This window comes from Palaemon carinicauda, unplaced genomic scaffold (assembly GCF_036898095.1).
Source record: "Palaemon carinicauda isolate YSFRI2023 unplaced genomic scaffold, ASM3689809v2 scaffold92, whole genome shotgun sequence".
NCBI lineage: Eukaryota > Metazoa > Arthropoda > Malacostraca > Decapoda > Palaemonidae > Palaemon > Palaemon carinicauda.
Window position 1 is genome coordinate 180,764 of NW_027172226.1, and position 25,485 is coordinate 206,248.

Here is a 25,485-nt window from a genome sequence, read left to right on the forward strand (position 1 = left end):
ATTACTTGGACTTGAGGGCATCCCTTATAAACATGAAGTCCGTACTTTACATGTTGATACACTGGGCCTGGAGCAAGGAAGATTTTTTCAGTAATTATGTTGTATTGGGTTCCCTGTTCTAGCTTTTTACAGGAAACTCCGTGGAAGACCACAATAGGTTTTTTCTTCGTCATACAACTTTTTGCTACATGTTGTACAATACAAGCTAATAAATTTTTTTTTCATAAATGGTTTGGAAGAGTAAATTTATTTAATAATCATGAAAAGTGACATTCAAACAAAACTGTGATTTTATCTTTTAATCTTGACTTAGAAATTACTTAATGTGAAAATTAGTTACAGTATTTAAATATTACATAATAATTAAGTAAAAAATTATAAAGTATTTATGGACATGCAACTATCTACATATAAAAAAATTTTGAACTTTTCACATTCCTACAAATCTACCTGTACAAAATATGACTGCACATCAGAGCTTTGTATCACATGTCTATATGGCAACTATAGGTCCAACTTACTTCTTGTTCTCAACTTGGATGATCTGCATCTTATTGCTTATTATGTTCTACATGCCCCCTGAGAGGGACTTCAACCTAATCATTTTCTGTAACCCCCCCACAGAGGGATTTCAACCTATCATTTTTTGTAAGCACCCCAAAGAGGGACTTCAAGAAATGAATGAACATTGCAATAAGTTGAAATTTCAACCTATCATTTTTTGTAAGCACCCCAAAGAGGGACTTCAAGAAATGAATGAACATTGCAATAAGTTGAAATTTCAACCTATCATTTTTTGTAAGCACCCCAAAGAGGGACTTCAAGAAATGAATGAACATTGCAATAAGTTGAAATTTCAACCTATCATTTTTTGTAAGCACCCCAAAGAGGGACTTCAAGAAATGAATGAACATTGCAATAAGTTTCAATTTCAACCTATCATTTTTTTGTAAGCACCCCAAAGAGGGACTTCAAGAAATGAATGAACATTGCAATAAGTTGAAATTTCAACCTATCATTTTTTTGTAAGCACCCCAAAGAGGGACTTCAAGAAATGAATAATCATTGCAATAAGCTGAAATTTCAACCTATCATTTTTTTGTAAGCACCCCAAAGAGAGACTTCAAGAAATGAACAAACGTTGCAATAAGTTGAAATTTTCCATTTACCAATTACAGTTCAGAAGGCACACTGTTTCAAGTATCAAAAACACAGAACATGGCTTATCTGGAGATTTAAATCTTATACACATGTACAATATGGAGCCACAGCCTAAAAAATAATTTGGTAATCTTTCCTGTTTATAAAAGACAATGTTGATCCAAAATGTAGAACTAGGAGAACGCTTCAACATCGCTTGTCAAAATAGGATATAATATATTAAACCAGCCATTAACATTATTGAAGTTTTAGCAAATTTCTCTCACAAAACATATAAGAACTGAATATTTGTTCATAACATACTTGCAGAAGTTCCAATTCCCTTTATTAAATGACACTTTCAGATGAATAAATTACATCTAAAATTGCAACTCAATTGCTAAGAAGGCAAATTTGCTCTAGGGTTACTAGTAAATATTCAGATTTTTTAATATTTTTGTGATATTTCAAACACATATTCTGCACTAGGATAGATTTACTATGACAAACCAAGACCCTTTTTTATGTGATGACAAAGTAAACAAAAGTGGTTTGTCCTCAAATTTTATCTGGGTTTTTTTATCCTCAAATTCAAATGTAATTCTGTAAAAAAAAAAAAATACCTAAAATAGAATGTTAACAAAGTTAAAATCAGTTATACTTTCAGACCAGAATTAATACTAGAAAAAAAATCACATGAGAGGATGACAAACATTCATAAGATATTTTATGTTCACGCAATAAAGAAAGCATACCAAGAAAAGAGAAAGTAAGAAAGCAAGGGTGAAAAAGAAAAATAAGATATAAACAACAAGGAAAAGGTGCTTATCAAGAGTATCCATTTTTGATTAACAAAACTGGGCACAAATTTGTCGCGACTGTGCAAAATAAAATGCATGTACATTATATGGTGCTTGTCATGTAACCCTTGCTGTTTATTGCATATGAGTCACGGCATACATACAGCGTATGCTGTGTCTCCCCTATCCTGGATTTCTTTTGCATTGAGTGGAAGATATTTTATTTATCTTTTCAACTTTCATCAAAATCTGCCAGATATTGTATCTCTTGGTCTGTAAAAAGTATTTAATACGACTAGACTGTATCTTTCACAGGCAGTCAAAAATAGATTACAGGGCTCTACTGTAATTTTTCAAGCAATTAAAAATAAGATTCATTATATGATTCATTAGTTTTTATCTTTTTGATTGATACATAGTAATTACTAGAGGAGCTGAAAGCTGTCCAACAGAGAGGTATGAGGACCAGAACCTCCAAAGTCGAACTTAGCTCGTTCACAAAGGCCACCCAAACACAGATTTCTTTGAACAATGAGTTCACATTTTCCATAAACGTTAGTATTAATCAATTCCAGACCTCAAAATCCACTTGTTATAAAGTATTATCTGTAATATGCAGACAGAAACACTACACTGTAACTTTCCAATGATTTCTTTGCATAATTCTATCATGGCCCTTATAACCTTTCTTGCCTTATCACTATCACTAACCTTCTTAAGCTCAATTGTATCTTTAGACTGTATCATAAAAGACAAAAACAATATGAATTGGGAAACAAAAATTAACCCTTTTACCCCTAGGCTATTTGGAAATTTCCAACCCTTAACCCCCAGGGGGGTTATTTTTTTCCCAGCACATTTTGCAGTAAATTTTTTTTAAATTGCTCTAACAGCCTTAATTTTTGTCATAGAGAGATCAGGTTGGTCTCATTCTCTTGGAAAATGCCTGAATTTTCTAAAAATAAAATTATAAAAAATATGAAAAAAAAAATAATTTTATCGCATTTTTTTTGCAAGGACGTACCGGTACGTCCATGGGGGTAAAGGGATGGCTTTTGTGAAACGTACCAGTACATCCTTTGGGGGTAAAAGGGTTAAGATATGGGTTTTGCAGGGGCACAATGGGAGAAAAAGCACTGTAGCTACTATAGGCTGATGCCACTGGTAATGCATATAAAAGTGGCTCAATTTCTAACTTTTTGCAATTGAAGTTCGACCTCAAAAAATTTGTTTAATGTCTGGAAGCCCCACAAGGTGCAATTAGGGAAACTCTTGCAGTTGAACTATTAAGGGATTTTGACGAAGGAAAAATCTTTTTTGGGGGAAAGACCTGTGACGGCCGGTGAAAAAGTCCTTCTTTACACTTTTTCTGATATAAATCTTCCAAATATACCAGAGAAAGATAAAAGCATGGAATGCAGAGGTTACTACCCTCGCGCGAGCACCTCGTGAGTGTCGTGTATACATCAGGGGCGTGTGAAAACCACTATTCACAGGCTGTCTTCCATAAAGTTGAGAAATTGGATAGCAAGGGGGAGGATAGGGATAAAGTAGGTACAACTAGGGACCAAAGACAATGTAAAAACACTTTGGTAATGCTTACAGTACACAGCATGAAATGTACAGTATTGACAGCATTACCCCTCTACAGCAGGAGGGGATTGGATGATACGCATAAGAGAAAAGCAACACTTATCAAAATCCTGTTACAGTCACTAATCTACATCAAGACTGATATTACGTATTATAGCAGCCAAGGGTACCAATCTTTTGGGGTTCCCAAAAGTTCTTGGAGCCTCACTTTTCAGTCTCTGGCTTTTACATTACTAATCAATACAGCAAAATGCTCCAAAATTAATAAAATACATTATTTAGAAAAAAAAAGTAGGAACATTGGAAGATGTATACCTAAATTTATAACAAATGACGTTATCATAATGGTCCACAGTTATAATAAAGCACCTCTGAACTGTTCTGTTATATTAATTAAATAAAATTTTCTAATAATTTATTATTTTTTAGGCAAGTATTTGAAGCCTCTGGCATGTCTCATATTTTTAGCAAGGCATGAATATTCACTCTGATTACTTGTATCTGCTATTAGCTCAGTGATGTGAAGCACCTTTCTCTTTTTAAACCATAATAATAATTCCAAAATAGTTTTAATTGTTTGTAATCGTACAAGTGAAGCAAATGATTACCGTCCTATGCCAGTCCAGATGGATTTATCCTTTATCCTTAAATGAGATAGAAATTGCGATACTCGCTTTAATGCGAAATAATACTCTAAAGAACTCTAGCACCCTCTATTGTATTATAAAAAGCACTGCAAAAGAAGCAGCAGTATTTAGCAGTCTGATCAGTTGACTGAGTTAAGTATAGAACAATAAGCTCTCTTGGGTGAGATAAATTAGAATATCTACCGATTACATCAGATTAAATAATAATCAAAGAATTATAAAGCCCTTTTTATGTAAATACAATAATGGTAATTTTACTAAATGAGTTGGCAAAACTCAAACAAAAGAACATGGAACTTCTGCAAGAATGTCACTAACTTTATCTCCAATTTGAAATCCTTCAGATCATGAGGCTTGAAAGTGTTTCATGTACGAGAAAATATCGAACCCTGAAACTTTCAGAAACCTTTATTAGCAAAGGCACATCTTGTTACGTTCATGTATTCATAATAACTAGTTCCTGAAAGCACACATTATAAAGGAATGATGATGGTGATGAAAATGACTATTATTTCTTGTGCTCTGTATTGAAATGGAATTTTACTGAATCAAAAGAAAAAATCATATTGTTAATAATGGCATGAAAATAGCATCATGTCCCTTGTTTTGCGCAGGAAGATGTCATGGAAGAAAATGGGAAGACAAAATAGTCTATAATGTACTTTCGAAGGTGACAAAAAACGTTTCCTAACTTTTCTACGAAATCGTACGAAAATACAAGTTATATTTATCTTAAATCCCTGAATGAATAAATACCACAAGCTAACACCCCTTTACTTATTTCTTCCACTGTCTTTCTCCTTCTGTGGTTGACTTGATTCTGTCGCTTTGTTCTCTGCCCCCTTCTTCTCCTCTCCCTCTTTTTCTTTGTTGTTTTTTATTAATAACATGAGGGAGTCTATTCTGGTAGGCTGTGCAATTTGCAGCACCATATGCGCTTCCTCTAAAATCAGCAGACCATTCCGGGCATCATCCATGGCAAGGTTGTGTTTCCGTGTGACGTGCTCCTGCAACAAAGAAAATCTCATTGTAATTCCAAGCAATCATAAATTGTGAATAAAAATTAGCTTTTCATTTCAGCAGGATAAAAACTGAATTTTAATAGGTAGTAGGTTGGCCAGGGCACCAGCCACCTGTTGAGATACTACCGTTAGAGTTATTGGGTCCTGTGAGTGGCCAGACTACTATACTGTATTGGATCCTTCTCTCTGGTTACGGTTCACTTTCCCTTTGCCCACACATATACTGAATAGTCTGGGCTATTCTTTACAGATTCTCCTCTGTCCTCATACACCTGACAACACTGAAATTACAAAACAGTTCTTATTCCCCCAAAGGGTTAACTGCTGCAATGCAATAGTCCAGTGGCTACTTTCCTCTTGGTAAGGGTAGAAGAGACTTTAGCTATGGTAAGCACCTCTCCTAGTAGAAGGACACTCCAAAATCAAACCACTGTTCTCTAGTCTTGGTTAATGCTATAGCCTCAGTACCATGGTCTTCCACTGTCATGGGTTAGAGTTCTCTTGCTTTAGGGTACACCCGAGCACACTATTCTATCTTGTTTCTCTTCCCCTTGTTATTTTCAAGTTTTTATAGTTTATATGAAAAACTTATATTATTATTATTGTTCTTAAACTTCTCTTGTTGTTTTTCCTCATTTCCTTTCCCACAGGGCTATTTTCCCTGTTGGAGCCCTTGGCCTTATAGCATCCTGCTTTTCCAACTAGAGTTGTAGCTTAGCAAGTAATGATAATAATAATAACTACTGTCCTAAACCATAATTCATCCTCTTAATAACTCAATGCACTGGACACTTTCTTGTGAACAGAAGTTTTAATAAAATCCCCCCAAAATTTGTTTTAGTTACAAATATTTGCAAAAATGTAAGAAAACCAAAATTAAAATAAAATATTGTACTGTTCATAGCCTACTTACAGACCAAATTTTTGTTTGATTTAATGGATTATACTGAATATATGATAAAAAATCAAGTATATTAAGCTACAACCCTATTGAAAAAAAAGAGGATGCTGCGTATAAGCCTAAGGGTTCCAACTGGAAAAATAGCCCTATGAGGAAAGGAAATAGATAAAATAGTGTACTGTACTCCCAACCAATAGAACTCTAACCAAAGGTAGTGGCAGACCATGTTAAAGAGACTATGGCACTACCCAAAACTAGAGAACAATGGTTGGATTTTGAAGTGTCCTTTTCCTAGAAGAGCTGCTTGCTATAGCTAAAAGTCTTCTGAGCTTACCAAGTGGAAAGTAGCCATTGAATTAATTACAGTAAAGTAGTTAAGCCCTTGAGTGATGAAGAACTTTTCCGTTATCTTAGTGTTGCCAGGTGTATGAGGAAAGAGGTGTGTGTCAAAGGAGAAATGAGCCGCAACTAGAGAGGAATCTATTATAGTACTATCTTGCCAGTTAAAGGTGGTACTATAACTACATTATAGTAAGGCCTGGCTTTTGTTAATTTAGTTTTACTAGTTCATACAGTCAATCAACTAAAATGCTCTTAACATGGGTTCTTTTAGAAGGTCTACGCCTCAAAGACTTAATTAAATTTAATAGAAAATAGTTATTAGACTCGAGGTGGTAACAGTTACACCATATAGAAAAAAGTTAAAAGATTAAATAATATGGTTAGCTGAGAATAATATAAATTTATTAAAAAATTAAATTTACAATTTTTATAAATTTATCACTTAGTGCGTATAGGCCTAAAGCAGTATCAACCTGTAATTTCACTGAATAGATCACATAATTTGCATCTCGATCCAAACCCACCTTTCCTATATCGCGAGATATAAAAAATTAACATTTTCTATTGAAAGAAATACAAAAGATGCTTATGTACAGCTACAAGCAGAGAACAGGTCTAAAATATACAATTGGTTTCTATCAAATGATTTAGTAAAACTTCATTTTATAGCAGCATGTTAACTTTCATAAGTTTAGGCTACTGAGTAATTAGACAGAGTGACCATACAGTGATTATATGAAGTTCATACCATTTCATTAAAGTATTTCAAGTACTAAAATGCACAATAGACAGTTATTAACACTTTAGTTCCTTGCAAGGAATTTTGACGTAGGAAAAATCTATTTTTGGGTGAGATAGCCATGTTGATCAAAAAGCTATACTATCACTTTAGTTCCTTAAGAATAGTTCAGCACACATCAAAAGTTCTATTATCAAAGAGATCAGAGAGATATAAAACATGAGAGGCTTAACCTTTATCTGCCTTTCAAATGAACCAGCGTTTTTTTATCCACCCCCTCGGTTACCTTTGAACCGCAAAGTGTCACGGTACATCAGCAAACTCCAGACCAAAAATCCTTGTGAGGATCTTTGTATTGAAAAGAACTTTACATTTAAAGTACATCATTTCCTGTGATGTTATTAAAATGATTCTTATTAATTTAATACAAACACTTTTATAAAGATACCCATTACTATGAAGATATACCTCAATTTCTAAACCATGATTTATGTAGATAAGGTCACTTCCAATCTAATTAACTCATATCAGCACATATCCACAATTATATGCTTTCTGGACTCAAGATTTTCTTCTATGCTTTCTGGACTCATCACAATTGATTTTGCATTAAATTTTATGCATCATAAGCGTTATGAAGCTTCATCTGTGGTGGATAACGGGGGAGGGTGGGCTGTGGCACCCCTAGCAGTAGCAGCTGAACTCGGTTTAGTCCCTTGTCAGGCTGGAAGGAACGTAGAGAGATGTCCCCTTTTCCGTTTCATTTGTTTGATGTTGGGTAACCACTAAAAGTGGGGGAAGTGCCTTGGTATATGTATGTATAAGATTAGTTATAAATTAATTTATGTACTAGATATATAAATGACCCTGAGCAATTACTTATGGTAACTTATAATAAAAAGAATACAATAATAGTAAATACTGCTATTATTACTACTTTTAATATTGTTATTTCTAAGTTATATACATTCATTTATCTTGAGATTATTTCTACCAGCTTTAGTCCATCCCTCAACCAGTGGTTCTGCACCTAGTCTACATGTTTCCAAATTGAGCATACTTCTTAGAATCTTTGTTATCATGAAAGTGTGTATCATGAGCAGGTCATAACCAATTATCTCAGGTCAAGCTGTGTCCTACCTAAAAACAGAGATTACTTTAAAACTATCAAATCCATAACATGACACTTCTAACACCTAAATAATCAAAGTAGCAAGGCTTGTCCTGTGTTTTTTATATTTTCTATTTATTATTTTGTAGTACAGTAATAGGAAAAAGTTTAAAGTAAAAAGAAAGGGAGATATTGGGGGTTAAATTATACCAATTTGCTACATAATAAACTCTTGGATAAATTATATTACTGTATACAAATATCTCACATGATATTGCTTCCCACCATTAATAATCAGATTATTTAACATAAAGCACAGTATGAACTAAGAAGCAAAATTGATTTATTACAAAGTTTAATAAACTTTCATCAAAACTAACGTTGTCAATTGATTAAGATTTTCTGGAATTTCTTAACAGTGGATGCTCCAAGCTCAGCCAAAACCACAGAACCTTCGGATTTATTGTATCGCTTTGCAGCATAATGACCACATCTATCAATCATCTCATCAGGGAGGCATTGTAACTTTATCACCATCACTTTTATCAACTTAATATAGAGGGCTGGTGAGTATCGAGTATATTTTTTCTTTCTTTTTGAGTTGCAGGGAATAAACATTTACATAGAGTAATGTTTGTTTAGATTCAAATCCGAAATATTAAAATTTGTGCCAAGTTCATAGAGATAGAATTCTTAATTGATTTTTCTATTTATTATGCAGCCAAAAACCTGACAATGATGTTAGGTTCCAATGCTTGAAATTGGGCTACTAGGTAAAGATGACACCCAGCTGAATAACTCAATCATAACAGATTAATATATCGAGGCTATCAACCATGCTTTTATAATAACTACAATATCTGAAAAGCCTTCGCATTCAAGAACCCCAGACTTTATGCTGTAACTACAATATCTGAAAAGCCTTCGCATTCAAGAACCCCAGACTTTATGCTGAAGTAAAAGTTTATACCTTGTACGAAGACACATGAAGACTACAGCAACAAGTTATCTGAATAGGACTCTCAACTTACTTCCCAGTGCTGGTGTGACGGCAGCACTCTGTAACACCATTTGCATGGTAACTCTGGGGATGAAGTGTGATAGCCTTTAATGTGACGTCTTCTGAAACCCCATGATGTGTACGCTTTCTCGCAAAATGGACATGGGTAAGGTAGATTCTGGCCTGAAAAATAAAACTCAAGATAAATTTACAGTTACAGTATTAGCAATTTATTTTTATGAAACTCTCCTGATGTACATATTGCTTCAACTCAAAAGTTGTGATGATATCTATCTCAAAACATAAATTTCCCATTCTCTCTCCCCTGCAAAATGTCTTCTACTCTGGAAATCACAACGCCATCTGGCAGCTGAGGGTAACCAACTACAGTAGTCGATTGCATGACCATTTACCTCCTACTTTCAGATTCATCTCATTGTGGATGTCTAATAAAACGTGCTTATTTTGCCCCAGGATACAAATAGAATTTTGATACTGTAGTTCAATTTGAACTTATAAATCAATGTGATATGAATTTTTATTTTTTTCTGGGTTTGTTTAGTGTACAATAAACATATACTGGGCTCGGCTGGCAGCTGTAATGTTGTGTTTATATGTATGGAGGAATATTGTTTACTCACGTTCCCTCGTCTTTAAAGTTATGTCAGCTGATAGTCGACTTCTTTGGTTAGTATTCAAAAGTTCAAAGTTTTAGTAAGACCTTTACCTAGTTGCATTGTTTGTGTATTGTTTAGGGTAATCCTGTGAAAACTGGGAGCACTAGGTCACTTAAGGTTGCATAATATACCAAACATTTCTTTAATAATTATACAACCCTTAATTCTACAAAAACTGCCCAAATTTTAACATTGGCAAACCTACTACCTCTTACTCAATCCTCCCAAGTGGTAACACTACCAGCTGAAATGGCTGTCCATACGCTTTGACAATTGGTAATTACCGAGTACCCGGGCTGTTAACAGCCTGCACATACTATCGATATCTTGAATTTCCATTTTCCTTTTAGTCCAGAGAGCCTTCATTCTAAAGGAGTTTGTTAATTTGTGTATAACACTAGTTACCTTATTAGTAGTTTTTTATGTGATATCCTTTTGTGGATTTTCATTGATTTGTGTTATTTTTTGTGCAATCTGACAAAAACATTCTCTGTGGAATAACTGCAATCACCCCTTCAATCCAGTCCGGAACTGACCCCTTTCTGTGGACCGAATAAGTTGCAGGAAGTATGAACTGTGATAATTTTACTAATTGCAAAGGTAAGGGGTTTGTTTTGCTCCCCGTGGTACTCTTGTTGAACTTAGTACTATAGCAGTGAGTGCTCTTGTTTCACACTTAAGTCCTTACATCCCAAAGGGCTTATAAAGAAAATTATGTCTTTGGATAGTGTTCAATTCATTGTATTTTGTACTCTGTCTCCCCCTTCATATCCCGGAGTTTGCACTGTCATCGGCCTTTCCGTGTTGGAGTTCCTCCTTTTTCCGATTTAAGAATCGCTTCCACCGTTCCTTTTTGGCTGCGTTCCCCCTCTCCACCTGTATCGATTTTTCAATCCTAAGCAATGAAACCATTCCCTCGTGGGCTCGCCTTGATTGGAGGAAGACATCACAGTTTGAGTGGCTTTTTAAGTCGGATTTTTGTCGGTCTTGAGTCTTGTGACTGAGGAGTCTCTTGTTGCTCTCTTAACCTGGAGTTGAGAGATCCTTTTCTCGCTTTGGGGACCGTTTGATAATGGGACATGGGAGAAGGTGCCCTGCATGGGTCAGAGCGCTCAATAAAGTGAATCCAGGTGACTGCGTAACAGCCATGCCCTAGTGCTCTCCATAGGGGTCTGAGTCACTGCCTCTTTGTCCTCTCACCCCTTCGGTTTATCTCCTTGTGGGAGCAGGTGGCACCATTTTGCCCTTGTTCCTTACTGGGCTCCATTGAGAGGTATGGTCTCCTCCTTGGTTGCCTAAAGGGAGGAGTCTAGGCAGACAGTTGTGGTACTATTTAGAGATTCTCACTTTAATGGCTCTTTTAGCGAGTTCTCTCCTGGCACCTGTCATGAGAGTTTTTGAGCCTCGGGCACTCTTCTGCAGTTTGTCGTGAAGACAGAGGCATTTTCATTTTTCCTCCCCAGATCTCCCCCCTTGATGTCCCTGGCTTTTTTCATGGGCAGCATGAAGTTCACTTATTGCCTTGTCCTGTGAGGGCCTTCTCTCTCTCTCTCTGGGACATCTTTGCCTTTTGTTTGTCTCCTCAGAAGGTTGAGTCCATTGTGTAACAGGAATTTTTGTTTCCCTTGTAGGCGACTTTCTTTCAAGGACTGGGGTTTTTGTTGTTCATGAAGGTCAGGTGCTAAAAGCCCAGTGATGGATCGGTTGCTATTCCGATCATTTTATGAGGAACATCTCTGTAACCAAAGTTCTTGAGGTAATTCCCTGGCAAACATTGTGCCTTCTTTGAGTAATGTCTCCCTGGTTTTTGGCTACCTTAATTTTTGGGCCTGCATGCAGCACGACAGGTGTTCAGACTTGCAACTTAGTGGTTGAATTCTTCCCCCATTGGGTGGAAGCTGACTTTTTGTACGTAGATGGTATTGAGCTTAGATTACGATGTCATACTCTTGGACTGGGTTTGTTGGGCTATGTATGGCTTTGCCTGGGTATGGATTGGTCATGATGCATTAAAGTTATTCTTGCTTTTCAGATTTTTGTGCCTCCCTCGGTCGCATACTGCAGCGTTGGCCAGAGGGCTAGTGTGGTCTCATGCCACTGACACTACTGGCAACTCTGTTGCCAACATGTCTTTGCCCCTTGCCTTTCGACGTCAGTTGTTCATGCGAGAGAGCTGATATTTATTAGTGCTGGCGCCATTGGGCTGCGTTGTGGTACCCTCCAATCTTCGCCTGAAACTAGACCGGCCGGACTGACTAGGCACTCAATCCCTGTAACCAAGTCGCTTCCAACCCATGTCCCCCTACTCTCACTCCAGTTCCCATGGGAGTCAGGTGGTACGTTGTAATGGTGGTGTGTGTTGATACCTTTGGTTAGCATTATGATCAGTCCCTCAATGTCAGCTAAATCTGAACCAGTCGGTCTATCCAAGCAGGGATAAAGGCTACTCATGAATGGCAAAAGAAAGGGACAGTAACACTGCCCTGGCTAGCAGGACAATGCCTTAACAACTGACCATATATACATACGATCAGTGCCCAAGCCTCCTCTCCGTCCAATCTAGGACCAGGGAGGACAAGGCAATGGCTGCTGATGACTCAGCAGGTAGAGCTATAGGGTCTCCAAAACCCCCTATCCTTAGCACTCACAAGGATAGTGAGGATGCTGATCCTGCAAGAAACTATCGAGCTTAAGTGGAACTGGAAACTCAGTCCAGAAAATTGTCTGGCAGAGACATTAACAATAGGGTACGTTCCTTGACATTGTCTGTCGAATGTCTAATAAGCCTTTCTCGTTAATAAGAGTTGGAGACTGGTAATCAGGATCTTCCAATAAGGCTGCCTCTGTACAACGGGATGGTACAGGCTCAACTCTGTCTTTCCAGGAACGAGATGCTTTCACTGTTCTAATAGGAGACACTCCTATAAAGGAGTGAACATTTTATCTGCATAGTCTGAAAAATATAAAATCCCCACTCGACACACTTGTGGGAGGTAAGGGAGATCTATACATAACATAATCTGGTATAGAAGCATCATGCGCATCTGGCTTAGGGAGCCATAGCCAGGGGATCCGCAATAAGAATAGGACCAATTTTATATTGCACATTATTAACACTAGGAGATAACCTACCTCCCATTTCTTCTCACTGCTTTCAGAAGGAGGAGGAGGAGACCGATCTCTCTTGGTTCATTTCTTCTGATGAGAACGATATCTATCCCACTGGGAGGATGACCACTCCCTACAATATTCACATGGAGATTCCACCAAACATCTTTTTTCTTGACACAATTGATATACCGGGTAAGGATCCACTTCAACCCAACTTAAGAAAATACCACAAGGGCGACCATTACGGCCCGGGCAGGAACGCATCAAATTCAACACAGTCGAAAGGCACAAACTGTAACTCACAAATAATGAATAAGCAAGTGAGAAGGAATATTAAAGGCACAAGCACTATAAAGGCAAAGAGCAGGCGATGCACGTCGGACTACCTCCATGGCCAGAAGCGTTAAGAGTAAGCGTTTGATACAAGCAGGACACGTTACAAGCAACAGTTGGCTAGCAACGCAACATGACAATCTTTCGATTTCTTTTGATTGTCTGGCTGTAGAAAACAAAACGAGAAATAACCCCATTAAATGACTCAGAAGTTTGTATCTGCTTAGGAATAAATATATCTATTCATATGAAAATTTACCTGATTCAACTTATTATGAGCTTTTCAGCTTCTCCAATTTATTTTTTGCTTTAATTCTACTATCTCATTCAAGAAGTTAATCTAGTTAGCTAGCAAAATCAGAGGTAAAGTAAGAGTTAATTTGTTAACTATTTTTTTATTTTCTATTGATAAGTATTCATTGTTTATTTATTTATGATGTAAGAGTTTAATAAATTGTAGAATGACTACTGTTGCAAAAAACTTACATTACTTAATGTGTATTTATGAGTATGTTAGATGCATTGACAGAATTTCTTTTATTTCATAGGGAAAAATTGCTTAAGGATACAAGCATTCTGGGCTGCAAGCTTGTCCCTAGGATTTCCAATAAGATTACTATGCAGTTTGATAAAAACTCAAGAGCAAAATGTAGGACTAACTTTGAACTTCAACAATTAGCAACAAACACAATGACAAATCAGAGAGATGGAGAGGATAACTCTCTCCTGGCACTGGATCGCATTAAAACTGGGTGCTTACGCACCAGTGGAAAACAAGCAAAAATCTAAAAGGAAAATACTTACAAGACGGACCCTGAGGAAATTCTAAATGAAGACTGGCCGAAGACTTTTCTTGGGAATTTCGTTTTGAGAGTAAATGACGATTTGACTTCTCTGACGCAATGTGTTGAGGAAGGAAAACCGACGGTATACTCAGTGAAGATGTCGAGCCGCCTCCAGTTCTCAGCGGGGCATCTGGTGACTGCTCGAGTAAATTAATTTCAGGAGCTGGTAATGGATGGTGGTCAACTTCTTCGCCAAGGTCAACGCCATCTTCTGGATACTCATCCGGCTCCATTTTAACCTCTAACATATTCTGCGGTACAAAAGGAAACGGCTGATTTGTGTTGTGGGAAAAAATAATTTTACTATTACAATGGTTGAATTACATTGCATGCAAATGCTCGCCTGGAGTCTACAGGTATTCACTTTACTTAAAACCAAAATCACTCTATAGGAAAACAGTTGTGATAATTGGGATAACTTATGAAATATAACAAACTTCTATGCAACCTAACTAAACAACAATACCCCTGATTAAAACAGGCTGCTAAATCAATTGAAACAAAAAATCTATGGAGAAAGAATGAATGATTGCCGAGATCAGTGGTTTTAGAAGCTACTGCCAAATGGCTCGCACAAAAACAAACTGCAAGAGCGCATGTTTTTACATTTGACCACATTTTCAACCACCCGAGTTTAGTCACTCCTATTTTTTATTGATATTTTAGAGATGATACATCTTTCTCAGCCTTATATTTTTCATCATGACATAAAGGGAGATTAACATAGCAAAAAATTTGTGCATCGTACTGTACATGAAATGATAATGAAGAGGCCAGTGCTTTGAGGGGTAAAGATTGTGATGTGTGTGGTATTTAAAACAACTAGTTTAGGACACACGCAAGGCAAAGGATAAACTTACTGTATTTTCTTTAAAATATAATGGGTTAATTGTTAATATTTTATATACAGTACTGTATATCACGCAGTTTCCAGTTGAAAATTTACAGTACTGTATGGTAAATATTTACTGTGTAGGGCAAAATTTTAAGACCAGTTTTGGATAAAAGAGTCAGGGTTCGTCCATTACACGAGAGGTGCTGTAGGAGTTATGAAAATATTCATTTTCTTAACCTCTGTTGTGTTGTTGTTAGCATATGGTTCATTAATAGGTGAGGAGTTTGGAGGATTGACTGAAAAAATCATATAATATACTTATTTTAATTACGGTATATAGTTTTATGTTTAAGTAAAATAGAAATATTTACCAGTAATTTTATCTGTATTTACTTATAGTACTGTATTTGGGCTCTGTTGTGTAAACCTGTTGGTAGGCTAGCCTAATTGTCTGAAACCTTGAATTTTCCATATTTGTACCGGTAATTCACTTTTCTACCCACATAGGAGTTAGGAAGGCTAAACTTAAGTGTATAATACTATATGCTCAGTATAATCATACACTGTAGTTGTATGCTTAAATAAAATAGAATAAAAATTAATTTTTTCTTTAATACAATACTTGCATCTCCAAAAACTTTTTTCGGACAACTAGGAATGTTTATATTATTTGCCAAGAGATGGTGGTAGTGGTGGTTGTCCGAAAGCTCAAAATTTGCAGGTGACCGGTATCTTACTGTGGTATACAGCTGCTGTATAAAAATGGTTGTTTCCCATTTAAGGGCTGTAGCAATAGAGTATAAGCTGTAGTAAATTTGTCAAACTACTACTGCTAGTTATCGAGAAAGATACAGTAATTTTACGTAGCAGTTTGGAAGGATTGACTTAGAATCATGTAATTTAGAATCGTACATGCCTTTTACAATTATGTAGTTGTATGTAAAGGAAAGTTAATTAAAAATAAGACTATTTAATTTTATCTTCATTGCAAAAACGTGTTTGTAGTTGCAAAATACTGAGTAAGAATAGGATGGAAGAAGGTTAGGAATGACGATATGTAAACACTGAGTGAAATGTCTAAGTTGTCCCACAGATGTTGGAAGGCATCCTGTAGAGATCCCTAGGGATCTGATACTGGCAAGCAGTACACCAGAAGTTTCCTGTTGAAAAACATCGAGCGGGACTTTGTTGGCTATCCAGGAAAATAAAAACCATTAAGAGCCAGTTACCTTAGTTCCTTCTCATTTTGTCCTAGAGAATGTTCTTGCTTGGAATAAACCGGAGATCAATTAGTCTTTCACCCATTGTAGTATTTCTACTGCTAGTTGGAAGAGTAGCCGAGAAAATGTACCTCCTTGTTTGTTTTGATATGCCACTACCAAGGTCTTGTTGCTCATCAACACTATTCAGTGACCTGAAAGGAACTGTTGGAAGTGTTTATGAAGCCAGAAAGGCTGTCCTCATTTCCAGGAGGTTTATGTGGTACTGCCAATTGGAATTAGACCATAGCTGAGTGGCCATGTGTTGCAACAGGTGAGGCCAACCCCCTTCTTTTGACCCATCTGTGAAGAGCATCAAATCTGGGGGAGGAGAGAAGATTTACTCCCTTGAAGAGATTGGTATCTGCTACCCACCAATTCAAGTCACGATTTTGCTCTGGTCCTACTGGTACCTGAAGGTCTGGAGGATCCCTGGGTTAAGACAAAAGGGTTTTCAGTTGCCACTAGAGAGACCGAATGGGAAGACAGCCGTTGGACACCAGATGCTCCAAGGAGTAAGATATACCTGTTTCTGGGCAGGTTGGAGAGAAGACTTTTCAAAATTTATAACAATCCTCAGATTGTGAAAAAAAGCGAGAAGTCTATCCCAATGTAGAAGGGTCTCCACAGAGTCTGCATGAATCAACCAATCCTCCTGATAACGAAGAGGATGAATGTTGTTGGCATGGGCCTAGGTTGAGACTAGATTAAACTCTCTTGTGAACGCTTTAGGTGCTGTGGACAGGCTGAAGCACGGGATAAATCTTATGTACTTAATTGATGTCTTTGAGATCTAGTATGATCATCAAGTCCTTCGGTCTGACAACCTGTCTGAACCTTTCTGCCATCTCCATCTTCAACGTAGACTGATGGACAAACTTGTTCTGAGTGGAGAGGTTGATGACTGGTCTCCGAACGCCTTTTCTATACGAAAGAGTCAACTTCTCTCTTTGGCACCTGCCTGTGGAACCTTGAAATGACAATCACTCTTTGTTTCAGGATCCCGTTTGCTCACTAATTAGCTGTGTTGTAAGTGAGAAACTCAACAGCTCTCGCTCCAGAAAGAAAAAAGGTATTCATTGCCATCTTCTTATCTGGATCAGCCAATTACTCATAAGGTGAGCTGTAACTCCTAAAAGATCCAGATACCAAGAGAGGGACTTGAACGGGTTGGTAAACCTGACAAACTACTTAACAGCCTTTAAGAGCTCTTAGAACCATGGAGCGTCCTTTGTAAACGAAGGCACAGCCACCATAGCAGTAGTGCACATACGGAGAAGCGAGCAGACCTCTGTTAGGAATAGGACCTCACACACAGCCCCACGTGGGTAAGGTTAGCGAGTGGTCAACGGAATGCTGGTCTCAGCTCTGATGCTAGGAACTGCTCGTTCATGAGCCGAAGCATTACGAACAGACACACGAATGCTTGCAGATAGTTCAAGAATTCCCTAGTACGTTCTGAAACCTGCAACTCCTCCAATGAGAAAGGAGCTGTGGAGGAACCATCAGCTCAGGACACAATACCTACGGGAAGGAATTCAGTTCCAGAGGTCGTGTTTACGCCTCTATAATGTCATGAGGCAGCTATATCCTCTTGCAGTGCCCCAAGATTAAGCATCTCCAAAATCCATTCCTTCATGGAGGAACCTGAAAGCTCCAAGGAAGGCCACAAATTAGACAAGGTGCCAACTAACTCCCCACCTTTGGAGTAGCGTGCTTCAGCTCAACTGATAGGATTATTCCGTCAGCGGTGATGGACCAAAGCAATAAAATTAGCAGCCTCCTTCAGTCAAGAAAATAAAATAATCATCTGCATTTTATTTTACACTACTGAAATATTCATGAAGAAGGTAAATAAAGTTAATTTCTAGCATAAAATTCAGTAACAAAACTATAAAATAGCCACTGAAATATAAGCCTATGAAGCGGGCTTAGAAACAGGGACATTCTTACCTCACATGGGGTCATCTGACGAGACGTGCCCTGCAAGCATAAGGGCATCGTCTCGAGGACCCCCACCAACTTCACCTTCAGGCCCCCCCACTTGCCTGTAAAGAAGCAGCAACCCCACTATCCCGAAGAGAAGACTCCTGGGGAAGAACCGATGGTTTCTTCCCCACAACGGACTTACCTCGTCCCTTACTCTGGGTAGGGGAAGATGGAAGGGAAACCACATCAGACTTTCCTCCTGGGGACGTCAAAGGCGAAGAGGTGCTAATGTTCCTGGGCGACCTCTTGGCAGACTTCTTTTTCTTAGTACCAAAACGTACCCACTGCACCTCATTCCACGACACGCACTCCGGGCACGTGTCCGTTGGAGAACACACTCTACCTCTGCAGGACGATCAAAGGGAATGCGGATCAACTTCCGGCCTGGATAAGAACGCACCACACGACTTCCCGGTCCTAGACCCAGGACAACGGCGGGAATGCTCCATCACGCATTAACACAACACCGGAAGACACAGGAACGCAATGAAAAGGATAAAAGGATAAGGATCACACGTGGAGACACAAGGGAATGCACAAGGATATCAAGCGAAACCGCGAGAACACAAGGGAGAGCACCGCGATACCCCGTGGGAGACACGCGGGACACAAAGAGTCGCACTGAGAGAGGAGAGCGTCGAGATGATATCACGACACGACCAGAGAACTTACTGGTGGTCGAGACCCAAGCTAGCACGCGGCCTGACCCAGGATTGGCCTCAGGGCACGTATCCTTCCGCCTGGGGTAGTCCTCACAGAAAACGGAAGTAGGGTAAACTACACAAAACTCTGGTCGGATGAGAGGAGATTCCAGGTATCTCCTAAGAAAGTAGTTCGAGGTAAGTCTCCGTGTTGGAACAAATAGCCAGTAAATTTACTTAAAATGTAATGTAAACAAACACAGTATCTACACAAACATAGTTCGTGTGTACTGCCATTTGTGAGTTTCTCTTTTGATAATAACTTGCATTACAGTGTCGTATACTGTACAGTAATGTAAGATGATAAAGAAAGTCAAACATCGTTTGTAATAATATGATACAGTATTGATTTTATATGAAAGGGGACTATTTGTTGACTTCTGAAAATTGTAAGCATTTAAGTTAGGCTGCTACACATACCCTAAGCTAATATTTAACTCTATATAACAATTTACGAACAATTCAAGCTACAAATGGCCTCTCAATCCCCACTGTGTTCATTGCTTGAGGACTGTCTGTATATCTTAAAATGTTATTTTCCTTAGTAAAATAAATTTTTGAATATACTTACCCGATGATCATATAGCTGCAACTCTGTTGCTCGACAGAAAAAACCTACGGGCGGAATACGCCAGCGATCGCTATACAGGTGGGGGTGTACATCAACAGCGCCATCTGTCAAAGGTACTCAAGTACTCGATGTCAACAAAGAACCAATTTTCTCCTCTGTCCACTGGGTCTCTATTGGGGAGGAAGGGTGGGTCCTTTAATTTATGATCATCGGGTAAGTATATTCAAAAATTTATTTTACTAAGGAAAATAACATTTTTCAATATTAAACTTACCCGATGATCATATAGCTGATTCACACCCAAGGGGGTGGGTAGAGACCAGCATTACATGTTGACATTATGAGCTAAATATTCCGTATTTCATTTTAGCAGTTATTCAAAATAACAAGCATAAAATAAATAAGTACCTGGTAAGGAAGACGACTTGAACAATTACTCTGCCTTTTTAAGTACGTCTTCCTTACTGAGCCTCGCGATCCTCATAGGATGCTGAGCGACTCCTAGGAGCTGAAGTATGAAGGGTTGCAACCCATACTAAAGGTCCTCATCAAAACCTCTAATCTAGGCGCTTCTCAAGAAATGATTTTGACCACCCGCCAAATCAAGTAGGATGCGAAAGGCTTCTTAGCCTTCCGGACAACCCAAAAATATTTCAAGAGAAAGATTAAAAAGGTTCTGGAATTAGGGAATTGTAGTGGTGGAGCCCCCACCACTACTGCACTCGTTGCTACGAATGGTCCCAGAGTGTAGCAGTTCTCGTAAAGAGACTGGACATTCTTAAGATAAAAGACGCGAACACTGATTTGCTTTTCCAATAGGTTGCGTCGAATATACTTTGCAGAGATCTATTTTGTTCAAAGGCCACGGAAGTTGTGACAGCTCTAACTTCGTGTGTCCTTACCTTCAGCCAAGCTTGGTCTTCCTCATTCAGAAGGGAATGAGCTTCTCGTATTAACAGTCTGATAAAATAGGATAAAGAATTCTCTGACATAGGCAAAGATGGATTCTTAACTGAACACCATAAAGCTTCAGACGGGCCTCGTAAAGGTTTTTAAAATAGAACTTAAGAGCTCTTACAGGACATAATACTCTTCTAGTTCATTTCCAACCATACGATAAGCTTGGAATATCGAACGATATTGGTCAAGGCCGAGAAGGCAGCTCGTGTTTGGCTAGAAAACCAAGTTGTAGAACATGTAGCCGTTTCGGATGAGAATCCGATGTTCCTGCTGAAGGCATGAATCTCACTGACTCGTTTAGCTGTGGTTAAGCATATCAGGAAAAGAGTCTTAAAGGTGAGATCTTTCAGGGAGGCTGATTGAAGTGGTTCGAACCTGTCTGACATAAGGAATCTTAGAACCACGTCTAAATTCCAACCAGGTGTAACCAAACGACGCTCCTTCGTGGTCTCAAAAGACTTAAGGAGGTCCTGTAGATCTTTATTGTTGGAAAGATCTAAGCCTCTGTGACGGAAGACTGATGCCAACATGCTTCTGTAACCCTTGATAGTGGGAGCTGAAAGAGATCGTTCTTTCCTCAGATATAAGAGGAAGTCAGCTATTTGAGTTACAGAGGTACTGGTCGAGGATACGGATACTGACTTGCACCAGTTTCGGAAGATTTCCCACTTCGATTGGTAGACTCTAAGGGTGGATGTTCTCCTTGCTCTAGCAATCGCTCTGGTTGCCTCCTTCGAAAAATCTCTAGTTCTCGAGAGTCTTTCGATATTCTGAAGGCAGTCAGACGAAGAGCGTGGAGGCCTTGGAGTACCTTCTTTACGCGTGGCAGACGTAGCAGGTCCACCCTTAGGGGAAGTGTTCTGGGAACATCTACTAGCCATCGAAGTACCTCGGTGAGTTATTCTCTCGCGGGCCAGAGGGAAGCAACTAGCGTCAACTTTGTCCCTTCGTGAGAGGCGAACTTCTGCAGTACCTTGTTGACAATCTAGAACGGAGGGAATGCATATAGATCTAGATGTGACCAATCTAGTAGAAAGGCATCTATATGAACTACTGCTGGGTCCGGGATAGGTGAGCAAAGTATTGGGAGCCTCTAGGTCATCGAGGTTGCGAAGAGATCTATGGTTGGCTGGCCCCAGGTGGCCCAAAGTCTCTTGCATACATCCTTGTGGAGGGTCCAATATGTTGGAATTATTTGTCCCTTCCTACTGAGACCATCTGCTATGACATTCAAGTTGCCTTGGATGAACCTCGTTACTAGTGAAAAGTCTAGACCTGTTGAACAGGAGAGGAGGTCTCTTGCGAACTCGTACCATGTCAGAGAGTAGGTCCCTCCTTGCTTGGAGATGTACGTCAAAGCAGGGTGTTGACCGTGTTCACCTCCACCACTTTGTCTTGAAGGAGAGACCTGAAGCTTTTCCAGGTCAGACGTACTGCCAGAAGCTTCTTGCAGTTGAAATGCATTGTCCTTTGACTCGAGTTCCATAATCCCGAGCATTCCCTACCGCCTAATGTCGCACCCCAGCCTACGTCCGATGCGTCCGAGAAGAGAACGTGGTTGGGAGTCTGAACAGTCAGGGGAAGACCCTTTCAAAGGTTGATAAAGTCCTTTCACCAAGTCAGACCAGACTTTATCTTTCCGGAAACCGGGATCGAGACCGCTTCTAGCGTCTAGTCCTTTTCCAGTGAAAAGCTAGATGAAACAGAAGAGGACGGAGGTGTAGTCTTCCAAGTGACACAAATTGAACCACGGATGACAGTGTCCTAACCAGACTCATCCACAGCCTGACAGGGCAGTGTTCCTTCTTCAGCATCTTCTGGATGGATAGCAGGGCTGGGGGTTGATCGTCTTGTTCAGCAATGTCCTCATCAGAGGGTTCCTCATCCGAAACTGATGAGGAAACGGCAACGGAGTGGGCAACATCTGACTCGCTGAATCCGGTCGCACTGGTGGATGCGTGACGGAGCCGGACACAAGATCATGGTACTGCTGCACAGTCTGTGAACTGTCAACCATGGGGATGCGAGGAAGTACAGCGTCAACCCGAAACTGTGTAGACTGTCTGGGTTGTGCAGTCAACCCCCTACAGGGTTGCTGAGGTTGCCGCACTGAGTCACAACAAGTCATCTCTGCTGGTTGTTGAACGTCTTCCTAGTGACACACTGAACGTCCACAACCACCTCCGAGAGTCGCTTAACGTCAACGTGCGACTGGCAACCCACACTGGGTCGCACCGATGGAGGAACCATCTCAACTGGCGGACGTGAGTAGGATACCTCAGCGTCAACAGGGCGTACAACCAACCGGTAGGAAGGTTGTTGGCTGTGAGATTGCTAACTACACTTTGGTGTAATTGGTTGTATAACTACGTACTGTATTTATGCGTAACAATGTATTTGCAGAGCATCGGAAAATGCAAATGCCAGTCGTGCTGTTATTCGGGGCAGTGAAAAGTATAATGTTTCAAGAGTGTCCCAATACAAGCAAGGTCAGAAGGCAGCCCATTTAAAGGAGCAATGCTTTAGGTGTGGAGGCGAGCGCCATCTTGATAAGATGGCATGCAAGGCTCTAAACAGGGACTGCAAACAATGTGGTAAGAAAGGCCACTTTGCAGTGGTGTGCAGGTCAAAGGGACAGCCACTGTCTTCTCAAAAGAATAAAACGAATAATAAAAGCACGTTCAAGCCTTCAAAGCAAAATCTATATCGTGTCATTGGAGATGTTTACAGCAACTGTGCGTCATCACGTCCAACCCCTCAGATTTGCATCAGTACCACTCACCCCAAAGGATCAAGTTCGGTTATGTGGACACCTGACTCTGGAGCAGAAACAACTGTGATGGGACTTGGAAACGCTAAATCTCTTGGAATTCATGAGACTTCACTGGAGCCTATTGTTATGGGTGGTCTCATTGCAGCAGGTCGTCAACCTCTCACTAACATGGGTACTTTTGAGGCTTTTTTAACTTTGGGGAATCATAGTACGACAACAGTTGTATCAGTCGTCAAGGAAGTGAAAGGTGCACTTCTGAGCTGGTTTGATTGTATAGCGCTGGGAATATTACCAGAAAACTTTCCAGTGCAAATACAGCATGTTACATGTTCAGTGTCGAAACCGCATATAGCATCGAGAACCAGGAAGGTTTTGGAGCCACAAGTGTTTTCTAATACAAAGGATGTTGTGCAGTCTGCAAGTACCTGCAATTTGGTGTCTGTACCAATGGCATTGCCAAGATGGCCACACAACAGAGACCCTACAGAAGCAGAGCGTGCAGAACATGCAGCTTCCATCATTTCTGCTTATCCTCATGTATTTGATGCTTCAGCTACTCTAAGGGAAATGCAGGGAGGTCCTATGAGGATTCAGCTGTCAGCAGATGCACATCCTTTTGCAGCGACCGCACCACGCACCATTCCGTATTGTTGGAGATCGGATATTAAAGCTCAGCTAGATGAGTTGCTTGCTAAGGATATCATTGGTGAGGTTGATTACCCCACCGAATGGTGTCATCCGATGGTCCCTATTGCAAAGAAGATGGGTGGTGTGCGGTTGTGTGTGAACCTTACAAGACTTAACCGCTATGTTCGCAGACCTACATATCCAGTTCGATCCCCGCATGATGCTATATCGTCAATGGATGCTGGAGCCAGGTGGTTCACTACTTTGGATGCAAAGATGGGATACTTCCAAATAAAGATTGTTGAAGAAGATCAGGATCTTACTTGCTTCATCACACCTTGGGGACGTTACAAATTCAAACGAGCTGTAATGGGGCTGGTATCATCTGGCGATGAGTACAATCGTCGAGGAGATCAAGCTTTGGGAGATATTCCACGTACTGTCAAAATTGTTGATGATATTTTGGTGTATGATTCTAGTTACCGTGACCACTTAGCCCATGTGATCACACTTGTGCAAAAATGTGACAAATTTGGAGTGACCTTAAATCCAGACAAAATGTTCTTTGCTCAATCTAATGTTGAATTTTGTGGTTACAGTATAAATCATGAAGGTTATAGTGTGGATTCTCGGAAGGTGAGAGCCATAGCTGAATTTCCAAAGCCACAAAATATCACTGATCTCAGGTCATTCATGGGTTTAACCAATCAGCTTGGGAGCTTTTCTTCTGCGATTGCAGCAACTGCACAGCCACTCAGGGACCTGCTTAAACCTCGGAATGAGTGGTGCTGGACCCCTCAGCATGACGTGGCCTTCAAGAAAACTAAAGAAGCACTCATAGCTCCTCCTGTTTTGGCTCATTTTGATGCATCTTTACCTACTATGCTTCAAACTGACGCATCCAAGTTGCATGGTATGGGGTTTGTTTTGCTGCAACAGCATGGAGAGGCTTGGAAGCTCATCCAGTGTGGATCCAGGTTTTTAACGGATGCGGAAACTAGGTATGCCGTAATTGAGATTGAGATGGCTGCTGTACTTTGGGCAGTGAGGAAATGCAGTGTTTACTTGGCTGGTTTGCCTTATTTTGACCTGGTAGTAGACCATCGACCACTTGTTCCTATTCTCAATTCAAAACTTCTTGGAGAAATAGAAAATCCTCGACTGCAGCGTATGAGAATGAAACTCTGCAGATTTACTTTTGCTGCACGATGGCAAAGTGGGAAATGTCACAGCATGCCGGATGCACTCTCTCGTTCACCAGTTCAGAGCCTTGTTGAGGACAATGATGTGCTGGATGATGCAGATCCATTGCATGCTGCTGTTGTATTGTCTTTATTAGCTACTTGTGAGGAGGGCATAAGGTTAGCACCTCTACGGGACCAGACTCTGGATAAGATTCGTGATGCTTCTGCACATGATGGTGAATATCTGTCATTAAGAGATGTAATAATGAAAGGATTTCCAGATCATAAGCATAGCTTACCAGAAAAGTTGCGAGCATACTGGGGA

General features: G+C 39.6%; 1 protein-coding gene and 2 long non-coding RNA genes across 6 annotated transcripts in view; 2 read left to right on the plus strand and 1 right to left on the minus strand.

The window, feature by feature from the left end:
* LOC137637673 (uncharacterized) overlaps window positions 1-9,155 on the plus strand; it is a 29,929-nt gene extending 20,774 nt beyond the window's left edge. Inside the window, exons 2-3 of the long non-coding RNA XR_011043749.1 lie at window positions 8,715-8,861; window positions 9,017-9,155. This is a non-coding gene — a long non-coding RNA (uncharacterized lncRNA). The remainder of the gene's footprint in view (window positions 1-8,714; window positions 8,862-9,016) is intronic.
* Window positions 4,426-25,485, minus strand: part of LOC137637669 (protein bric-a-brac 1-like) — a 70,404-nt gene continuing 49,344 nt past the window's right edge. For 3 of the 4 annotated variants that reach the window (XM_068369815.1, XM_068369817.1, XM_068369816.1), the window contains exons 6-8: window positions 14,221-14,512; window positions 9,327-9,478; window positions 4,426-5,187 (exon numbers count right to left, since the gene is read on the minus strand). In XM_068369815.1, the coding sequence (XP_068225916.1) occupies window positions 4,954-5,187; window positions 9,327-9,478; window positions 14,221-14,512 (678 nt within the window). In that variant the 3' untranslated portion in view covers window positions 4,426-4,953. Of the gene's footprint in view, window positions 5,188-9,058; window positions 9,165-9,217; window positions 9,479-14,220; window positions 14,513-25,485 lie in introns of those variants that run through there. The other variant, XR_011043747.1, reaches the window with a different exon arrangement.
* LOC137637674 (uncharacterized) lies at window positions 9,327-14,018 on the plus strand. The gene is made up of 2 exons (XR_011043750.1): window positions 9,327-9,461; window positions 13,965-14,018. It is a non-coding gene; the product is annotated as an uncharacterized lncRNA (long non-coding RNA).